Raw genomic sequence first — 16101 nt, 5'->3', positions numbered from 1 at the left:
GCCCCCTGTTTTTCAAGTTCTGTTGATTTTCTTTCCGTTGATCTTCTTCAGCATGCCGTACATCAGCCTGAACCATGGTGCGCTTCTCCGTTGCTTTTGACCACTGCTGGAAGTGTGACATTCCCACGTCCTGTCGCCCAGTGCTTGTGTTTCCAATAATGTCTCGTAAGTATAGCATACTCTCTGCTTGATTCACTGATGTTTTTGCTAACCACTTACTTCCTGTCCTTGTCTTGATCCCTGCTTCTGCGATCCTATTATCTGCTGAGTCAGTAATGTCATTTCCAAACGGCATTTAGCTAAGTATAAGCCCCATCTAGACCAAACGTGCATGAATGATGCATCTAGGGATGAACACTACCAGATTGCTTCAGATGCTCGATCTGATCTACATTTTCCTGATGAGTGACCAGGTTAAAGTTTTTTGAGCAGGTCCATTCCCAAGTAACTATATAAGACCTACCTAGACCAAATTTGCATTGATAATGCATGTTGGGATGGGTTCTACCAGACTTGCTTCGGATGCTGGATCTGATCTACATTTTCCAGATGAGTGACCTGCTTAAAGTTTTTGTAGCAGGTCCATTCCCAAGTGACTATTTATAAGGCCTACCTAGACCAAACTTGCATGGATGATTCAACTAGGAATGGACAGTTACAGACTTGCTTCGGAATGGAATACTCGGAAGTCTCTGGTTTTATCCTATATCGATATCTTCAACTGAAAATTGACGTATCCCATCCACTGTCTTATTTTGTATCGAGGTAATTTTCGAAGAACAAATAAAGAGGTCGACCAGGGACCTCTGAACCGATTTAATTGACTGAAAAAAGTTTCCCAAAGCAAAGGATGTCATTTTAAAAGTAGGTCAATTAATATATTAACACAAAATACGAGCTTGAACCGGGAGTGCCTGAAATTGAGTTAGGTACCTTATGGCAAAATTTTATATATATATGTATGAAAATTGTGCAAATTCTTCATGAGCCTGGATAGTGGATACATGTGATATTTATTTCTAAAATATGTTCAAATTTGAAAATGCATAGTACTGTATGTGTTTTTATTCGCATTTCCTGAAAATTTATTTGAGATTTTCTAATTTTCCGTAAATTATGAATAGCTTTACAGATGAGGTTTGAGGAATAATCGAGGGTAAAAACACGTTATTCAGAGACATTTTTGTGAGCATAATCAATGCCTGATTTCCAGAACCTGAGGATCGGAGACGGGAGTGCCTTTAGGTCTCTATTAATTTACAATCTTTTGTCTTCCAATATTCCATCTTCGCTAGCCAAGGGTTTCTGATACGCTACTCTCCTCATCAAGGAGAGAAGCGTATCAGAAACCCTTGGCTAGCGAAGATGCCAATATTCCGGAATTTTATTCATTGTCTATGATATTTTAAATTTTATAATTTCGACTCTATCGAAAATTAGATAGTTCGTGGCTGAAGTGGGATGCTGAGAGATGAAAACCGTACAATCTGCCTTAATTTTAGGTTTGTTTCAGATTGTGTTTATTTATGTATTATAAAATCATGTATTGTTCATATCGAAATGTCAAAAGTATTATTAAATGTCCAATATTTTGTTTTTGCAAGGGTCCTTATTATTTCCATTGGTAGTCAGAATTTCCTCGAATCTCATAACTGAAACAAGCCAGCATGCATTGATTTGTGTGTGATTTTTTAACGTCCCTTATTGAAAAACTTAAAAGGGAAAAGTTGCTTATTTGTGATTGCTTAATAAAGCTATTTAATTTTTGAAGCTCTTGCAGAACCTTGGGCTATACAGACCATGGATATCTATATAGTTATTTTTGTTTGATGTACTACCATCAACATTTTTCAAAATTGGTATCCAACCCGGTATACAGACACCTGGGCATTTGACACCTCAGCCCTAAAATATTTGCTTAGAATTAATGAATACTAAATTTCTACATAGAAGCAATTCTTTCATAAATTCATACAAATTTGTAAATGTATTTATAAAGATTGTATGTTATTGTATTATTTCATTGTTTCTCTGACAATATTCAATGGATGTAAATGTACTGTCTCACAATACTTGGTATCGCGATTACTAAACTTAGCGGAACTCTTTCGTAGGAATGTACTGTTGGGTGGGGGCAATGTGCTATTCAATACAATGCAAGATCGATCATTGTAGCATTTATAAGGACAGATAAGTAAAAAATCCTGGTGGAATACCTCGCTAAACAATCGCTGAACCAGCCTAATATATTTTTGAGAGGAGCCAATCCTAAATTGTCACATTTTTAACGACATTTTTGATTAAGCGGACTCTTCTCGTTAAATTTTCATTGAAAATCGTCACATTTTTAAGCAGATAAAATATTCTAAACTTTCCTTATTTGACAATCTACTATTTGGAGTTCAATATCTGGCAAAACATCGTGATTTCGGCATTAAATTGTTCGAATCATTCGATTGTCACTACAATGTCATTTGCTCCCAGAAATTAGACTTTTCTCGACTCCCCCGCAAAAGAGCGGTAGTAAGTTAGATAACTGCGAGGTTCTCATTGGTAGTCGCGATATAGCGTATTAAGCCTATTCATAATTAACCTCTAAATTATTATATGACACACACTTGATAATCAAAAGGATGTGCCGTATTATTTTGATTGTTTATGAACTAGCACTTTGATTCCTTGATCATATTCAATATACTCATTGAGATTTTTTTAATTAAAAAAATAATGAATTATTTGTCTGCTTTATAATACTCAATAAATATTTTATTTAAGTCGCAAATTATGAAATTGAAATTATAACACATTTCACAATGAACTTTTGCTTGGGCCGAGGTGTCTTATAGACTGGCCAACCTGTCTTAAATCTTGGGCCTGTCTGTAATACGTAATATCGCGAGTACCTCGCAGTTATCTAACTTACTTCCGCTCTTTTGCGGGAGAGTCTGAGAAAGCTCTAGATTTTGGGGACACATGACATTGTTTACAGTAGTAACAATCAAATGATTCGATCAATTTAATGCCGAAAGTACAATGTATTGCCAAGAATTGGACTCCAAATAGTATATTGTCAACTAAGGAAAGTTTAGAATATTTTATCAGCTTTAAAATGTGACGATTTTCAATGAAAATTTTATGAGAAAAGTCTGCTTAGTTAAAAATATCGTTAAAAATGTAACATTTTAGGATAAGCTTGTCTGAAAAATTAATTAGGCTGGTTCAGCAATTTTTAAGCAAGGTATTCCACCAGGATTTTTTACTCATATATCCTTATAAACTCTACAATGACCGATCTTGCATTGTATTCAACAGCACATTTGTCCCCACCCAAAAGACGTTTACTACCTCCATCGCGAAAGAGTTCCACTAAGTTGAGTAATTGCGATATCAAGTATTGGCCAAGATGTCAGTGGGTCAAGGTGTCATTGGGCAGAGGTGTCTGACATTCTCCAAACCAATAAGGACCACAGTCTAAACCATTATGTCCCTCTCTCCTTATCTCTCTCCTTTGCCTTCAAAGACACAAGCAGGGGTGTTCAACCTATTAAATTGTGTATCAGGAAAGCAGAAAGTGTATGGCTGGACGGGAATCGAACCTGGGACTGCTGCACCACTGGTCAGGTGCTCTACAACTGAGCTACTCAGGCTTCTAATCCATAGTCAAAGTCATTACACAGTAGTCAAAATGTGTACCTGTTTGTTTACCCCCTAGCCAAAGAAAAAAAAGATGTAAGGCCTAAATGAAATTGGAATAATTACCGTAACTCATGTTTTGGTCTCCTGATTTTTTTGTATTATCATTTCAGAAACATGTTCAAAATCAAAGAAGTTTCAGTAGGGGAAATTAATTATAAACACCCCTACCTGTTAAACAAATGGCAGATTATTATGTATCAATGTAAACATATTTTTCTTTTTTCTAGGCCTACTTATCGGATCCATAAAGTCACATGTAATTGAACTTGATCAAAGGTAACTAAATAATAAGATTTTTTTAAAAATACAAATGGCCACTAAATAATCAAATAACATAGAATGTAAAAGTTATCTGTCCTAATTAATATATATATATATTAATATATCTTTAATTTTCTGCAACATGTCATTCTATAAAAACAGCTATAGTGATTGTTTAAAAACTTGTTTGAAATTTACATGTAAGATGAAAATTAAATTATCTTTGAATATATGAAGATAGTGTATATGTATGTAATATTTGTGTTAAAATAGTATAAGTGACTGAATCTGATTACTTTCCAGCTTTTTAGAGAAAAGGAATGAGGGAATGTGGTTAGTTGAGGTAAGTCCATTTGCATCCTTTCCATGTTTTATACCAGCCTGACAAATAAAATAACAAATGTCACAGTCTAATACATGTACTAAAAAAGTATATATAATTCAGAATATTTATAATGAATTTGAAGAATCTTTTAAGAGAATGATATGTACCGTAAGCAATTTATCAATTTACAATTAGATGCCATGTATCTGAACATGTAATTATTAAATTATAGTTTACAGTTAGACAGTTTAAATTGTATTTAGTTGAAGAGTTATATAATTATGACAGGGGCTATTTTTACATGTTTGTTTAGTTTTATGCCCCATGGTGTGGTCACTGTAAGAAATTAGAACCAATCTATCAACAAGTAGCCAGTACGCTGAGGAACCACCCCGTTAATGTGGCCAAGCTGGACTGTACGCGCTTCTCAGCTGTAGCCTCAGCCTTCGATGTGGCAGGATTTCCTACCATTAAATTGTGAGTGGAAATTTAATCAAATTTAATGTACAAAAAATTGAAAAATAAATTACCATTGCATATCATATGTAAAAATTGCTGTTAGATAGGCCATGATGACGATCCAATTCAAATGTTAAGTTTTATAGAATTTGTAACAGACATAATAATGATATGATGGCATATTTGATTTGGAGTCTTTGTTTTAAAAAAGTGCACATAATTTTTTTTTTAAAAAGCTAAAAATGTAACAAAAAAACAATATTGATGCTTTTATTCAGCATTAATGGAGACACGATATATACACATCGTGGTGAACGATCCGAGGAAGATATACTGGAGTTTGTTAAAAAAGCTAGTGGGTGAGTTTACTGTAGCAAAAAACATTTAATTTTGAAAGTAAATGATACGCACAATATACTGTGGTTTCATCAATATTTGCTGAGCACCAATTTTTCAAGGATTTCGTTGTTGAGCAGATCCACGAAATTAAACGTTCATTGACTTAAGAAATATGTTAATATTCATTTGTACATGTATTGGCAATGTTTTTTCCCCCGCAAAATTAGGTATTCTCCAAAACATCTGTTTTACAAAATACACAAAAATTAATACCAAAGAAAATTGATAAAACCACAGTAGTGATAAAAAATATAAAAAATAAACTAGATCCTACAGAAATGTGGTAACTCCTTTAGGATTATTTATCAGTAAGAGTTGTGTTTCTTTCATTTCATACCTCTGTCATGCTCCACTTTTTGGACAATAATTGATAAAAGAAACTTTTATTTTCAATGACAGAAAAAAACTTATACAAGAAATAAAATCTTGCTGTTTTGGATAATCTCCTTTTATAAACAGGCAATATCTGTAATGATTTTCAGGCCCCCTGTGAGAAGTATGGCCAGTATAGGAAAATTTAATGAGGGAAAACAAGAACACAAAGATGGTGTCTTCTTTCTGTATGTTGGGGATGGGGACACAGAACATGATCTCTATGTAAGACTTAATATTTACATTTAGGTAAAACTGATGATATGAAATATTAAAATACCAGTAGCCAAAAAGATTCTTGATATTTACCAGTACATTGGTTTAGTTTAATCAGCCAATCAACGGACAATTTATTTACAGTAATATGAAATGATTATGAAATACTTAATGTTATTAAAATGCTAGTAGCCAAATAGATTCTTCATATTTATCAGTCCATTGGTTTTGTTTAATAATCTGTTCATCAAACAATTAGCCTCACAGTAATATGATATGAATTTACAATACTTTAACCTTTTTCTATATCTTTAAGTTTCTTTTAAATTAAGGAGATAATTAAATTCCTCCCCCTCCCAAACAAATTAACAAAATGACTAGAAATTGAAATTGGTTAAAGTTTTATTTACTTTCTTACATCTAGAAAGCATACTCAAGTATAGCAGAGAAAATGGCAGCCCAGTCCTACTTTTATGCTGGAACAGAGAAAACATTAACAAAGGTTCCATTAAAAGTCTTATTTTATTTCCAAGATACACTGAATCTTGTGATAGGAGGAATATGCAGACTGAAGCTCCAACTCTTTATAGCAATGTTTCAATATTTAATTTTTAGAGAAACTTCACTAATTTTAAAGTTTTCAGTTAATCATTAGAGATATCATCTTTAACAATTTAATTGAAAATGAAGGTTTAAATTGCTTTTGCTGAGAACTGTCTGTTATTTGTACATTGAGATAAATCAGTTTATCTTTTCTAACTAGGATGTTGAGTTAACAAAAGTCCCAGCAGTCTTAGTTTTCAAGGATCAGACTTGGTTTGAATATACAGGTAAAAAAATATAATTAAAAGTAAAAAATGAAACCAAGAAAGAACTATGTACTGTACAGCAGGAAATTAATTAGCGGAGTTAATTTTCGCTATATTCGCGGAAAAAGAAATTCCGCGAATTCAACACACAGTGAATAATTCTTTAAAAGTTTTATAAGGATAAATTGAAATTTTATTATTATCTGTGATTAGCTGTGGACTGTCTTTATAATTATGCGAGTGTATGGATCAATTATAAACACGTAGTCGTTGGTGTTTTTAAAGCTTATGAATTGTTTAATTTATTTCTATAGCTAACGATTAGTTTTGCAATCTAATAGACTTGCGATGTAATCATTTAATAAAACATGCTTGTTTAATCCCACCCGTGCGTATCACTCAGTCATTACCTTTAATCAAGGCATTTACGTAGTAAACAGGGTAACGACAATTAATTCAATTATTAATTTTCAATTATATGATTTAAAATTCAACATTTTGAATGCGGTATGAATTTTTTTTCTGATTTGGACCTGGAAAAAAATAATTTTAATGCGTAACATTATTTTGACTTCAAATCAGGATCAGTGCGGTGTTTCGTTATTATTTAATCGGGATCAAAATCGACTTTTCTGTCTGATATGCGAGATATACTTGTACAGACTTTCTTAAGACAGAGACGGGAAATATCAGTTCAAACAATATATACCTACAGAAAAATGCATGCAAGTACTGATTAAGAAATGTTTAAGAAATTTATCCTTTCCGCGAATTCAAACGACCGTGATTTGCTGAAAATTGAACAAATCGCGATCTTTTCCAACCGCGATTTTAACCTGCTATACAGTATACCATTATTATACCTGTTTGAGCTTGATAGAATTACTGTATCTGGGTTGTCCCTTAAACCCAAGGGGCAGGGAATTTCCCCACCTATACCAATATTATCCCCCAATTATTCTGGCATTCACCCATAACCCCTTATTAAGGGGAGAACACCTACCCCCTGCAACATTTTTGATGTACCCTGAGGCTGATATTTAAATTCTTAAGGACGATCCTGCAATATAAATATGCAATTGTTCATTATAATGAAGACCAAACCCCATTGCGGCCTATTTCTTCAGAAATCATTAAACTGTGTCAGGTTGTTTAATGATGTGGTATAATTCTCAAGAATATCAGATTTGACAGTGAAAATCAATAAAAAGAAAATCACATGGTTCTAATCTTTGATATTTATAACATGGGATAAAACATGAGTTGATAATATAAACTTTTGAAGTAAATTACGTGGATATTTGTAAGCCCTGTGTTTCAAATTCCCTTCATCTCAGCAGGCCCACATATCAGCCCTGAGGTATCAGGTGGTTAGGAAATTAGCAGTGTGTAAGACACAACTATCAAATAAACCATGTGATAGAAATTTTCTGTCCAGACATAAAGGAATGCAGTACAGAATTTTAAAGCTGTTAGTCTGTCTCTTAAGATTTCAGGTTTTATAATAATTCTGACAGCCTGATAATAAGTAAACATGTGTTTTGAACATGTCAGCAATTATCAAGTGTATACTTCACAGTTTTTGTATGTTTACTTGCTTGTAAGTTTCTTATGCTTAGTAACCCAATGTATATATATTTTTAGATGCTTTTATTTTAAAGTTTTGAATGAAAAAGTTACAAGATTACCTAATTTCAAAGATTTTTATCCATTTAACTATTTAACCATTTGAATCCTTCAAGTACTTTCAGATTTTAAAGTTATTTACCTTTTTTGTCATTCCAACAAAAATTCACTCTTCTAAAAATATTTCCACAGCAAATTTTATTTAGAATGACTTGAACAAGTTCACTATTAATGCCAAGGTTGCTTTTTCTTCTAGAATTTCTTTTAATCTGGAGCCTGGTATCACAGAAAAATTGAGCATAGTAAAATGTCAAATACTGTATACAGGGAATTTTTCGCCCCGCTTTATTTTTGCCCCTTTCGCCCTACCCTTTTTTGGGTGAATTTAAAATGGGGCGAATTCAAAGAATACCGAATAATTTCTTAAACAAAACTATGACTGGGCGAATTTAAAATGGGGCAAACTTGTTTGTAAGTATGGAAAGGCGAAAATAACATGGGGCGAAAATATCCATGTATACAGTATACATCTAGGTTTGAATTGTTTATGTTTCTCAGTCCCCACTTGATATTTAGTCTTCAAGTTCTCTATATTTTTATTTGATTGCTAACTTACTAGTACATATTTTTAAATAAATATCTAGGATAGAAAGTTCCACAATTTTTTTGATGATGGAAAACCTTTAAGGGAATGATACAGGAAAAAAATTAATATAATATGATTACACATATAAGGTAATTTGGAGAGAAACATTGGTTTTGAGGACATTTTTACATTTATAATGATTGCCTGTTTTTCTCTGTAGAACCTGATAGTTCCATATCATCATTGGAGCAATGGATAAATGGAGAACGCTTCACAGCATTTCCAAAGGTGTCAGGAGGAAATATAAATGACATGGCAGAGAGTGGAAAAACACTAGTTATGATTGTTATTGATCCAGAAGATAGAGAGAAGTCTGATTTTACACAAAGGTAGGTCATGTAGAGGTCAAATCTAACACAGAGGTTAGTCATATAGAGAAAAAAGAGAAGTTTGATCTAACTCAAAGGTAACTCATGTTGAGGATACAATAAAGTCCTTGATGTAGAGGATACAGATATAGTCATGTAGAGGATACAATATAGTCCTTGATGTATAGGATATAGATATAGTCATATACTGGATACAATATAGTCCTTGATACAGACAATACAATATAGTCAGATATATTGTCCTTGATGCAGAGAATACAGATATAGTCATGTAGGGGATACAATATTGTCCTTGATGTAGAGGTGTAGAGGATACAGATATAGTCTTGTAGGAGATACAATATAGTCCTTGATATAGAGGATACAGATATAGTCATGTAGGAGATACAATATAGTCCTTGATATAGAGAATACAGATATAGTCATATACTGGATACAATATAGTCCTTGATGCAGAGGATACAGATAAAGTCATGAAGGGGATACAATATTGTCCCTGATAAAGAGGATACAGATATAGTTATGTAGGGGATACAATATAGTCCTTGATGCAGACAATACAGATATACTCATATAGGGGATACTATACAGTCATGTAGGGGATACAATATAGTCCTTGATGTAGAGGATAGAGAGAGAAAGTCTTGAAGAGAATACAATATAGTCATGTTAAGGATACAATAAAATCCTTGATGTATACAATATAGTCTTTGATGTTATTGTCCTTGATGCAGGATACAATATGTCAGGATACATATATAGTCATGTAGGGGATACAATATTGTCCTTGATATAGTATAGTCTTGATATATTGATGGATACAGATATAGTCATGTAGGGGATACAATATTGTCCTTGATGCAGAGAATACAGATATAGTCATGTAGGGGATACAATATTGTCCTTGATGCAGAGAATACAGATATAGTCATGTAGGGGATACAATATTGTCCTTGATGTAGAGGTTACAGGTAAAGTCATATAGAGGATACAATAAAGTCATGAAGGGGATACAATATAGTCTTTGATGTTGAGGATACATATATAGTCATGTAGGGGATACAATATAGTCCTTGATATAGAGGATACAGATATAGTCATGTAGGGGATACAATATAGTCCTTGATGTAGAGGATACAGATATAGTCATGTAGGGGATACAATATAGTCCTTGATAAAGAGGATACAGATATAGTCATGTAAGGTATACAATATTGTCCTTGATTTAAAGGATACAGATATAGTCATGTTGGGGATACAGTATAGTCCTTGATGTAGAGGATACAGATTTAGTTATATAGGGGATGCAATATTGTCCTTGATGTAGAGGATAAAGGTAAAAATCATGGATGTAATACATTATAGTTCTTGATGCAGAGGATACAAATACAGATACGTAGTCAATAAGATATAGCCTTGTAGGGGATACATTATAATCAAGTAGAGGATACAGGTACAGCTTTAAGGATAATGAATTTTTTTCATGCATCATATAAAAACTTTTTATCAGTGTGCGCCAAAAGGACTAGCCCGATGCCCGAACACTAGTAAAAATTCGATCGGGCTAGTAGAATGTAGGTCAGCACTAGCCCGATGGGTCTAGTGAAAAGTTGCATGCATTTTACATTTATTTGTTGATAAATCTTTAAAAGTAATAAAATAAGTATAAGAATTCTTATTGTTTCCTTTCTTTTTACATGTGCGAGGGTTTCTTTTGTTTAAGCGTGTTCCTTAGAATAAATATAACTGTTTTCAATCGGTCTTCTCTGTACAGTTTGGGTTTATATAATACACATCAGCATTTACTTCCGGTTATGGCTGCGTTATGTCTATCAATATGAATTTCGTCTGTTTTAAGCAAGACAATATAAATCAAATTCATGTTGTATATAGTATGTGGGCTAGCATAAATCTGTTTATGATGTAGGGCTAGTAATTATTCTTCTTCATTACAAGCCCGATTGGGCTAGTGCTGAAAAAAGTTTTTCGCGCACACTGTTTTATAGGATTTTAGAAGGAGTGTGAATTTCTCCAGTTTGAGTAGCAAAATACTGTGAGATTAAATGTACTGAGAGGTGTTTCAATAAGAGAGTGATATAGGCAGATGAATGAAGTTAAGATAAGTAGAATTAGTTTTTCAGGAAGTAGTGAAAACAAGACCTGTCAAGTATATAGTTTTTATTTTCTTAAACTACTACAATCAAATGTGAATGTTTTGTAAGATATAGGAAGACTAGGATTACATTGATTAATCATTGGTAACTGACTGTATGAATGAAAGTGATAGTCAAGGTAGGATAGTATTTTGCCTTCTTTCTTTAACCTTTTTGGATGACATAAGGCTACTGTTTTAGTGGATATTTCAGTATCCCAAGTCTCTGCAATGATGTACTTTAATTAATGTAAGAAGAGGAATAACAACCTGAAACAGTTCTGTGACAACAATAAAACATTGGGTAAGAAATACTCCATTCAAGAATAATTGCAGTGTATTCTCTCAGAAGTGCTGGAGCACCTGGCACCAGGTCATCTAATCCCCCCAAACACACGGGTTCTTCTGTGTGACACACCCTCTGATAGCTCTAATTAAATCAGCTGATTTGGCTTGGATTACCTGGTGTATATTATCGTACCTGTATCTTGTACCTGACTAACCTGCCAGTTAATTGACATGCTTTATCAAACAATGGCAGCATTGATTGCATACTGAGGGAAGCTGTACAGCATATTTGTTTTCTATTAACTTTTTTGTTTGATGTTTTAAAAATAATTTTACAGGGTCTTCTAAACAGTTTTTTTTTAAATTATTTATGTGCAGATAAGCCAAGGAATGTTTTTATACATTGTAATCAAGAACACAGATATTCCTAGCTTTTAAGTTTACTCAGTTTATTTCTAATTTAACAAATTTTACGCAAGTATTTGAGAAAGTACAGGTATGTAAAAAATTAAATACGGACATATCATGTCTCGGTTAATTTTACTTAGAGGTCTCGGAAGTCTAAAAACTTCAGTCATTGTAGCTTTGAAAATGGAGATAAGTTATATACCAGACAATAACATGAAATGGATCCCAAGAAATAGGCCTAACACTGCATACTAATTGCTGTGTCCCCTTTTCTCGTGTGAGTGCCACCCTTAACTATCAGTTACAGAGCGGGGTTAAGTGACAGGATTGAGTTTTTGTTACAATGGCTTGTGGTGTATTGGGTGAATTTCCTAAGTATCTGTGACAGTTTTTAATTCAGTTGGGTGAATTCGTTGTAATCTTAGATAACAGAAGAATTTGACTTGATCACTTTTTAATCCAGGGCAGAAATTGGTGTGTACTTTTCTAAACTATTTAAGAAGAAGCATGGGAATAAAGGCTTTGGACACATAAATTTAATGAGAAATTATCATGTAATATCCCTGCACTCTTAGATGAGGGAGACATGCCAAAAATCAAAAGACTTAAGCAGTTCACATTTTTTGAAAAATTTTATGCTGTGAGTGTTTAACTTTCTGAGTTCAGTGCAAGAGTTAATGAATGAGTAATAGAGTACATGTATTTATTTTGTTTTTCACATTGTAACAGAAATGTTCATCTCAAACTCAATCTGAACATACACTGAATAGAGAGAGATTATTTGTTATTTATCTTGTTTACCAAAAATCTGGTCATGTGTTAATCTTCAAAATTTGAAATATTTTGTCTTAAAGATCTTCCCCTTTAAGTAATTTAGTTTACTACGTGGTTTTAAGCCCACTCACAATTTAATTTCCATTTTATTACCAAGATAAGATAATGATTCCACCACCAGGGTCCTCAATACCTTGAACTTTTAAATTTTCTCTTGGATCCTAATGACCTTACAGTCATTGCTATCAACAGTTGACTAATCCCCCTGTTAAAACAGTAGCGTTTTTGTGTAGCATTAATAATTAAAAATATGGAGTGGGCGGAGAGGAGACTAAGTATTTTAAGGACACAATTCATTATGAATCAACCGCACAGACTCTTCACATTACAACCCGATATATTATATTCTTAGACTATGTGTCAGATATAGCTTGTCAAACTTAATGCACCTCAACTGGTTTTAAAAAATATCATTTTTGAGAAGAGATCTGTGAATTTTTATGATATATGCACAGTGTTTATCACTTGAAATGCACACAAAATGCTGACAGGTACATTTAACAGGATACTCCCCTTATTTCTATATTTTCAAAGATGATTTTGAAAAATTTCCTGTATCAGAGATTTTTCTGGGAGATAAGCTTGATTTAGATATCTATTTCATCTGTAAGATTTCCTGATCTCTTAATGTTAGGCCAACAATATAAAATGATTTGTTTGATAAACCGACCCAATCATTATTTTTACCACTTTGAGTTTTAAATTCTTTTTATAATTTAGTTTCAATAGAAATAGAGTTTGCTTCATTTCAAAGATAACCTATAAACAAACCAACCTGTTCTAGCTATTATTCCAGTCTCATTACTTTGTACTGTTAAATTTTGTCACATTAGATTATATTGCCTATTTATATATTTGACAGGATTTTTTGATATTATGCTTCACACTTGTGAAATTAAAATAAAAATCTGTCCCACTCATGAAATAAATTTCATATTCAACTACAAAACATTGGACATATTCTAGTTTGTTTTCTGTGTATTCTGTTAATACACACTTTGATTTAGATTATTTGGTTGTAGATGAACAAGGGGGTTTAAGTTCAGGGTTCAGAGAAAATGTGTAATACCACTGCAGGAATTTTTAGCCTCTGGTGTCATGCATTTCACCAAAACATCTGTTTTTAGTCATTGGTAACTAGAGGGGAATCAAACTTGCATACCTTAGTCAGTCTGATTTTTTTCCTTGCCTTGACTTTCCTATTTGTCATCTGTAATCATCTGAAAATTCAGTGTGATTAACTCCCTGGATCAAATGATTACAGCTCATCTGATGAGTTGTTATAATGAGGACTGTAAGAATAGTCTATTTCCATCAGTATCAAGTTTTTATTTTTTTTTATTTATTTTTTTTTTATTCACACAACATACAGCATTATATATATATTTCAACAGGAACAGAGTGATGTGGTTTTTTTTTTTATTTTAAGAAAGAGAGAGTAGTGTCAAGTTTTTAAATGAACAAAAGGATGTGTTTGTGAAATGCTAATGCCCCCATATGGCAACATAGCGAATATTTAACTTTTCTTAAATGCAAATTAGATATATTAGTACCCAAATTAGGGTCTTCTCACAAGAAATGTTGTGAAATATGAAAGCCTTTAAGCACCACCTGCTCAAAAGTCACAGCCAAGGATAGGTTATTGAAAGGTAGGTCAAACTCCAAGGTCAAAGGGTCAAAGTTGTTGTGTTATTTTTTTTAAAGAAAGACAAATCTTGACCATAACCTTTGAAGGGTAGGGTTAGGGCTTTCTTACTTCACAAATGTAATCCTTGTGACAAGCGCTTTCATTTGATATCAAGAACCTTTTGACCTTGGCCTTGGAGTTTGACCTACATTTTAAAAACTTTAACCTTGGTCATAACTTTTGAACAATTAGAGCTTGGGCTTTCATACTTCCCATATGTAATCTCGTGACAAAGCCTTTCTTTAGAAACCAACAACCTTGACCCTTTGACCTTGACCCCAGAGTTTGACTTACCTTTAAAAAACATTTACTTTGGCCTAACTTTTGAACAGGTGGTGATAGTGTTCTTTATTTCACATTTGTATTTCTTGTGAGATACTTTGGGTATCAACATGTTTGATTTGCATTTGAGAAAATCAAACCTTTGGTATGTTGCCATACGAGGGCATCAGATAGTGTTTCACATACACATCTTGTTTTCAAATGATTTGTATTTTAATAGAGACAATTATTGGTAAAAGTTTTAAAATTGATATTAAAATTCCAATCTGTCTGCGGCTCCATGAGTCACCTTCCCATTCATTCAGATTTCTACTTCTTGATGCATTCTTACATGAGGTATTTTATCATGCTTTAAAGTTGTGCCTATCTTGAACCATGGAATCAAGTGGAAAGCAGTTCAAGTCAATCAGTGAAAACTTTGCAATGATTTTTAATGTTTATCAGTTTTTTTTAATAAGTTCAGCTAAAGCTTCTTTGATCTAGATATGCCCCTTTTTTGTCGTAGTTGCATGTTCATGGTAATCATCATATATTTTCACATTTTCAACTTATTCAGATTCCATGGAGGACTACTGGGCCAGTTCCCCCTCCCCCTTTAAGGATTATTAAGTTGTCAAATGAAAGCTATAAGGCCCTTTTTGGAGGATAGGTAATTAAGAAAAGAAAAAATAGGGTAAGTGTTTTAAAAAAGAAAATCTCTTTAGTATACCACTGGGCTAATAAAAAGATAAAAAGTTTTTTTAAAGACTTCTGACATAGTGTAGATTCAAATTTGTTCAAATCAGATTTAAAAGTGTTCAAATCCTAGGGGTGGGATTGGGCCACATTTTTTGGAAGAAAAAAAATCTCTTAATATTTATCAAATTTTACATAATGCATGTAGAGAGGAGAAAACGCTTTTAAACATCCTTTCTTTAGAACAGCAAGGCCATTTAAATAGACAGTCGGACCTTAATTGTAATGTGGAATGTGAAAGAACAAAGACTCCTATAGTTCAAGATATAAAGGGTAAAATACTTAAAGAATAAGTGGTCTGGACCTCCAAATCACTGTGACATATATCCACAGTACTTGAGAACAGTGTAAAAGAAACTTGAAGTTTAGATGTATATTGATATCGAAGCATCCCCATGTTGTGTGGATTGAATTCAAATTTAATCACGATTTATCCACTGCATGGGACTACAGAGTAGACTCAGAGAATGGTTTATGGGAATGAAGTGTGAAAGTTTTTAAAATCTTCCTCAGAACATGAGGGCCCAGGTGACTCAGGTGAGTTTTGAGGCCCATGGGCCTCTTGCTGGTCTTGTAA

The 16101-nt window shown here is 33.0% G+C and overlaps 1 protein-coding gene across 1 annotated transcript in view; it reads left to right on the top strand.

Moving 5' to 3' along the window:
- The first annotated feature begins 1417 nt into the window (after window positions 1-1417).
- Window positions 1418-16101, top strand: part of LOC134259552 (protein disulfide-isomerase TMX3-like) — a 49576-nt gene continuing 34892 nt past the window's right edge. Inside the window, exons 1-9 of the mRNA XM_062742140.1 lie at window positions 1418-1502; window positions 3924-3972; window positions 4261-4300; window positions 4596-4759; window positions 5020-5100; window positions 5623-5737; window positions 6153-6230; window positions 6492-6558; window positions 8970-9138. Coding sequence (XP_062598124.1) covers window positions 1472-1502; window positions 3924-3972; window positions 4261-4300; window positions 4596-4759; window positions 5020-5100; window positions 5623-5737; window positions 6153-6230; window positions 6492-6558; window positions 8970-9138 — 794 coding nt within the window. The 5' untranslated portion in view covers window positions 1418-1471. The remainder of the gene's footprint in view (window positions 1503-3923; window positions 3973-4260; window positions 4301-4595; window positions 4760-5019; window positions 5101-5622; window positions 5738-6152; window positions 6231-6491; window positions 6559-8969; window positions 9139-16101) is intronic.

The sequence above is a fragment of the Saccostrea cucullata genome, unplaced genomic scaffold, assembly GCF_032062105.1.
Source record: "Saccostrea cucullata isolate Sc308-1 unplaced genomic scaffold, CSIRO_AGI_Scuc_v1 ctg707, whole genome shotgun sequence".
Lineage (NCBI taxonomy): Eukaryota > Metazoa > Mollusca > Bivalvia > Ostreida > Ostreidae > Saccostrea > Saccostrea cuccullata.
Note: the sequence above shows the minus strand (reverse complement) of the source record. Positions and strands in the feature narration are given on the sequence as shown.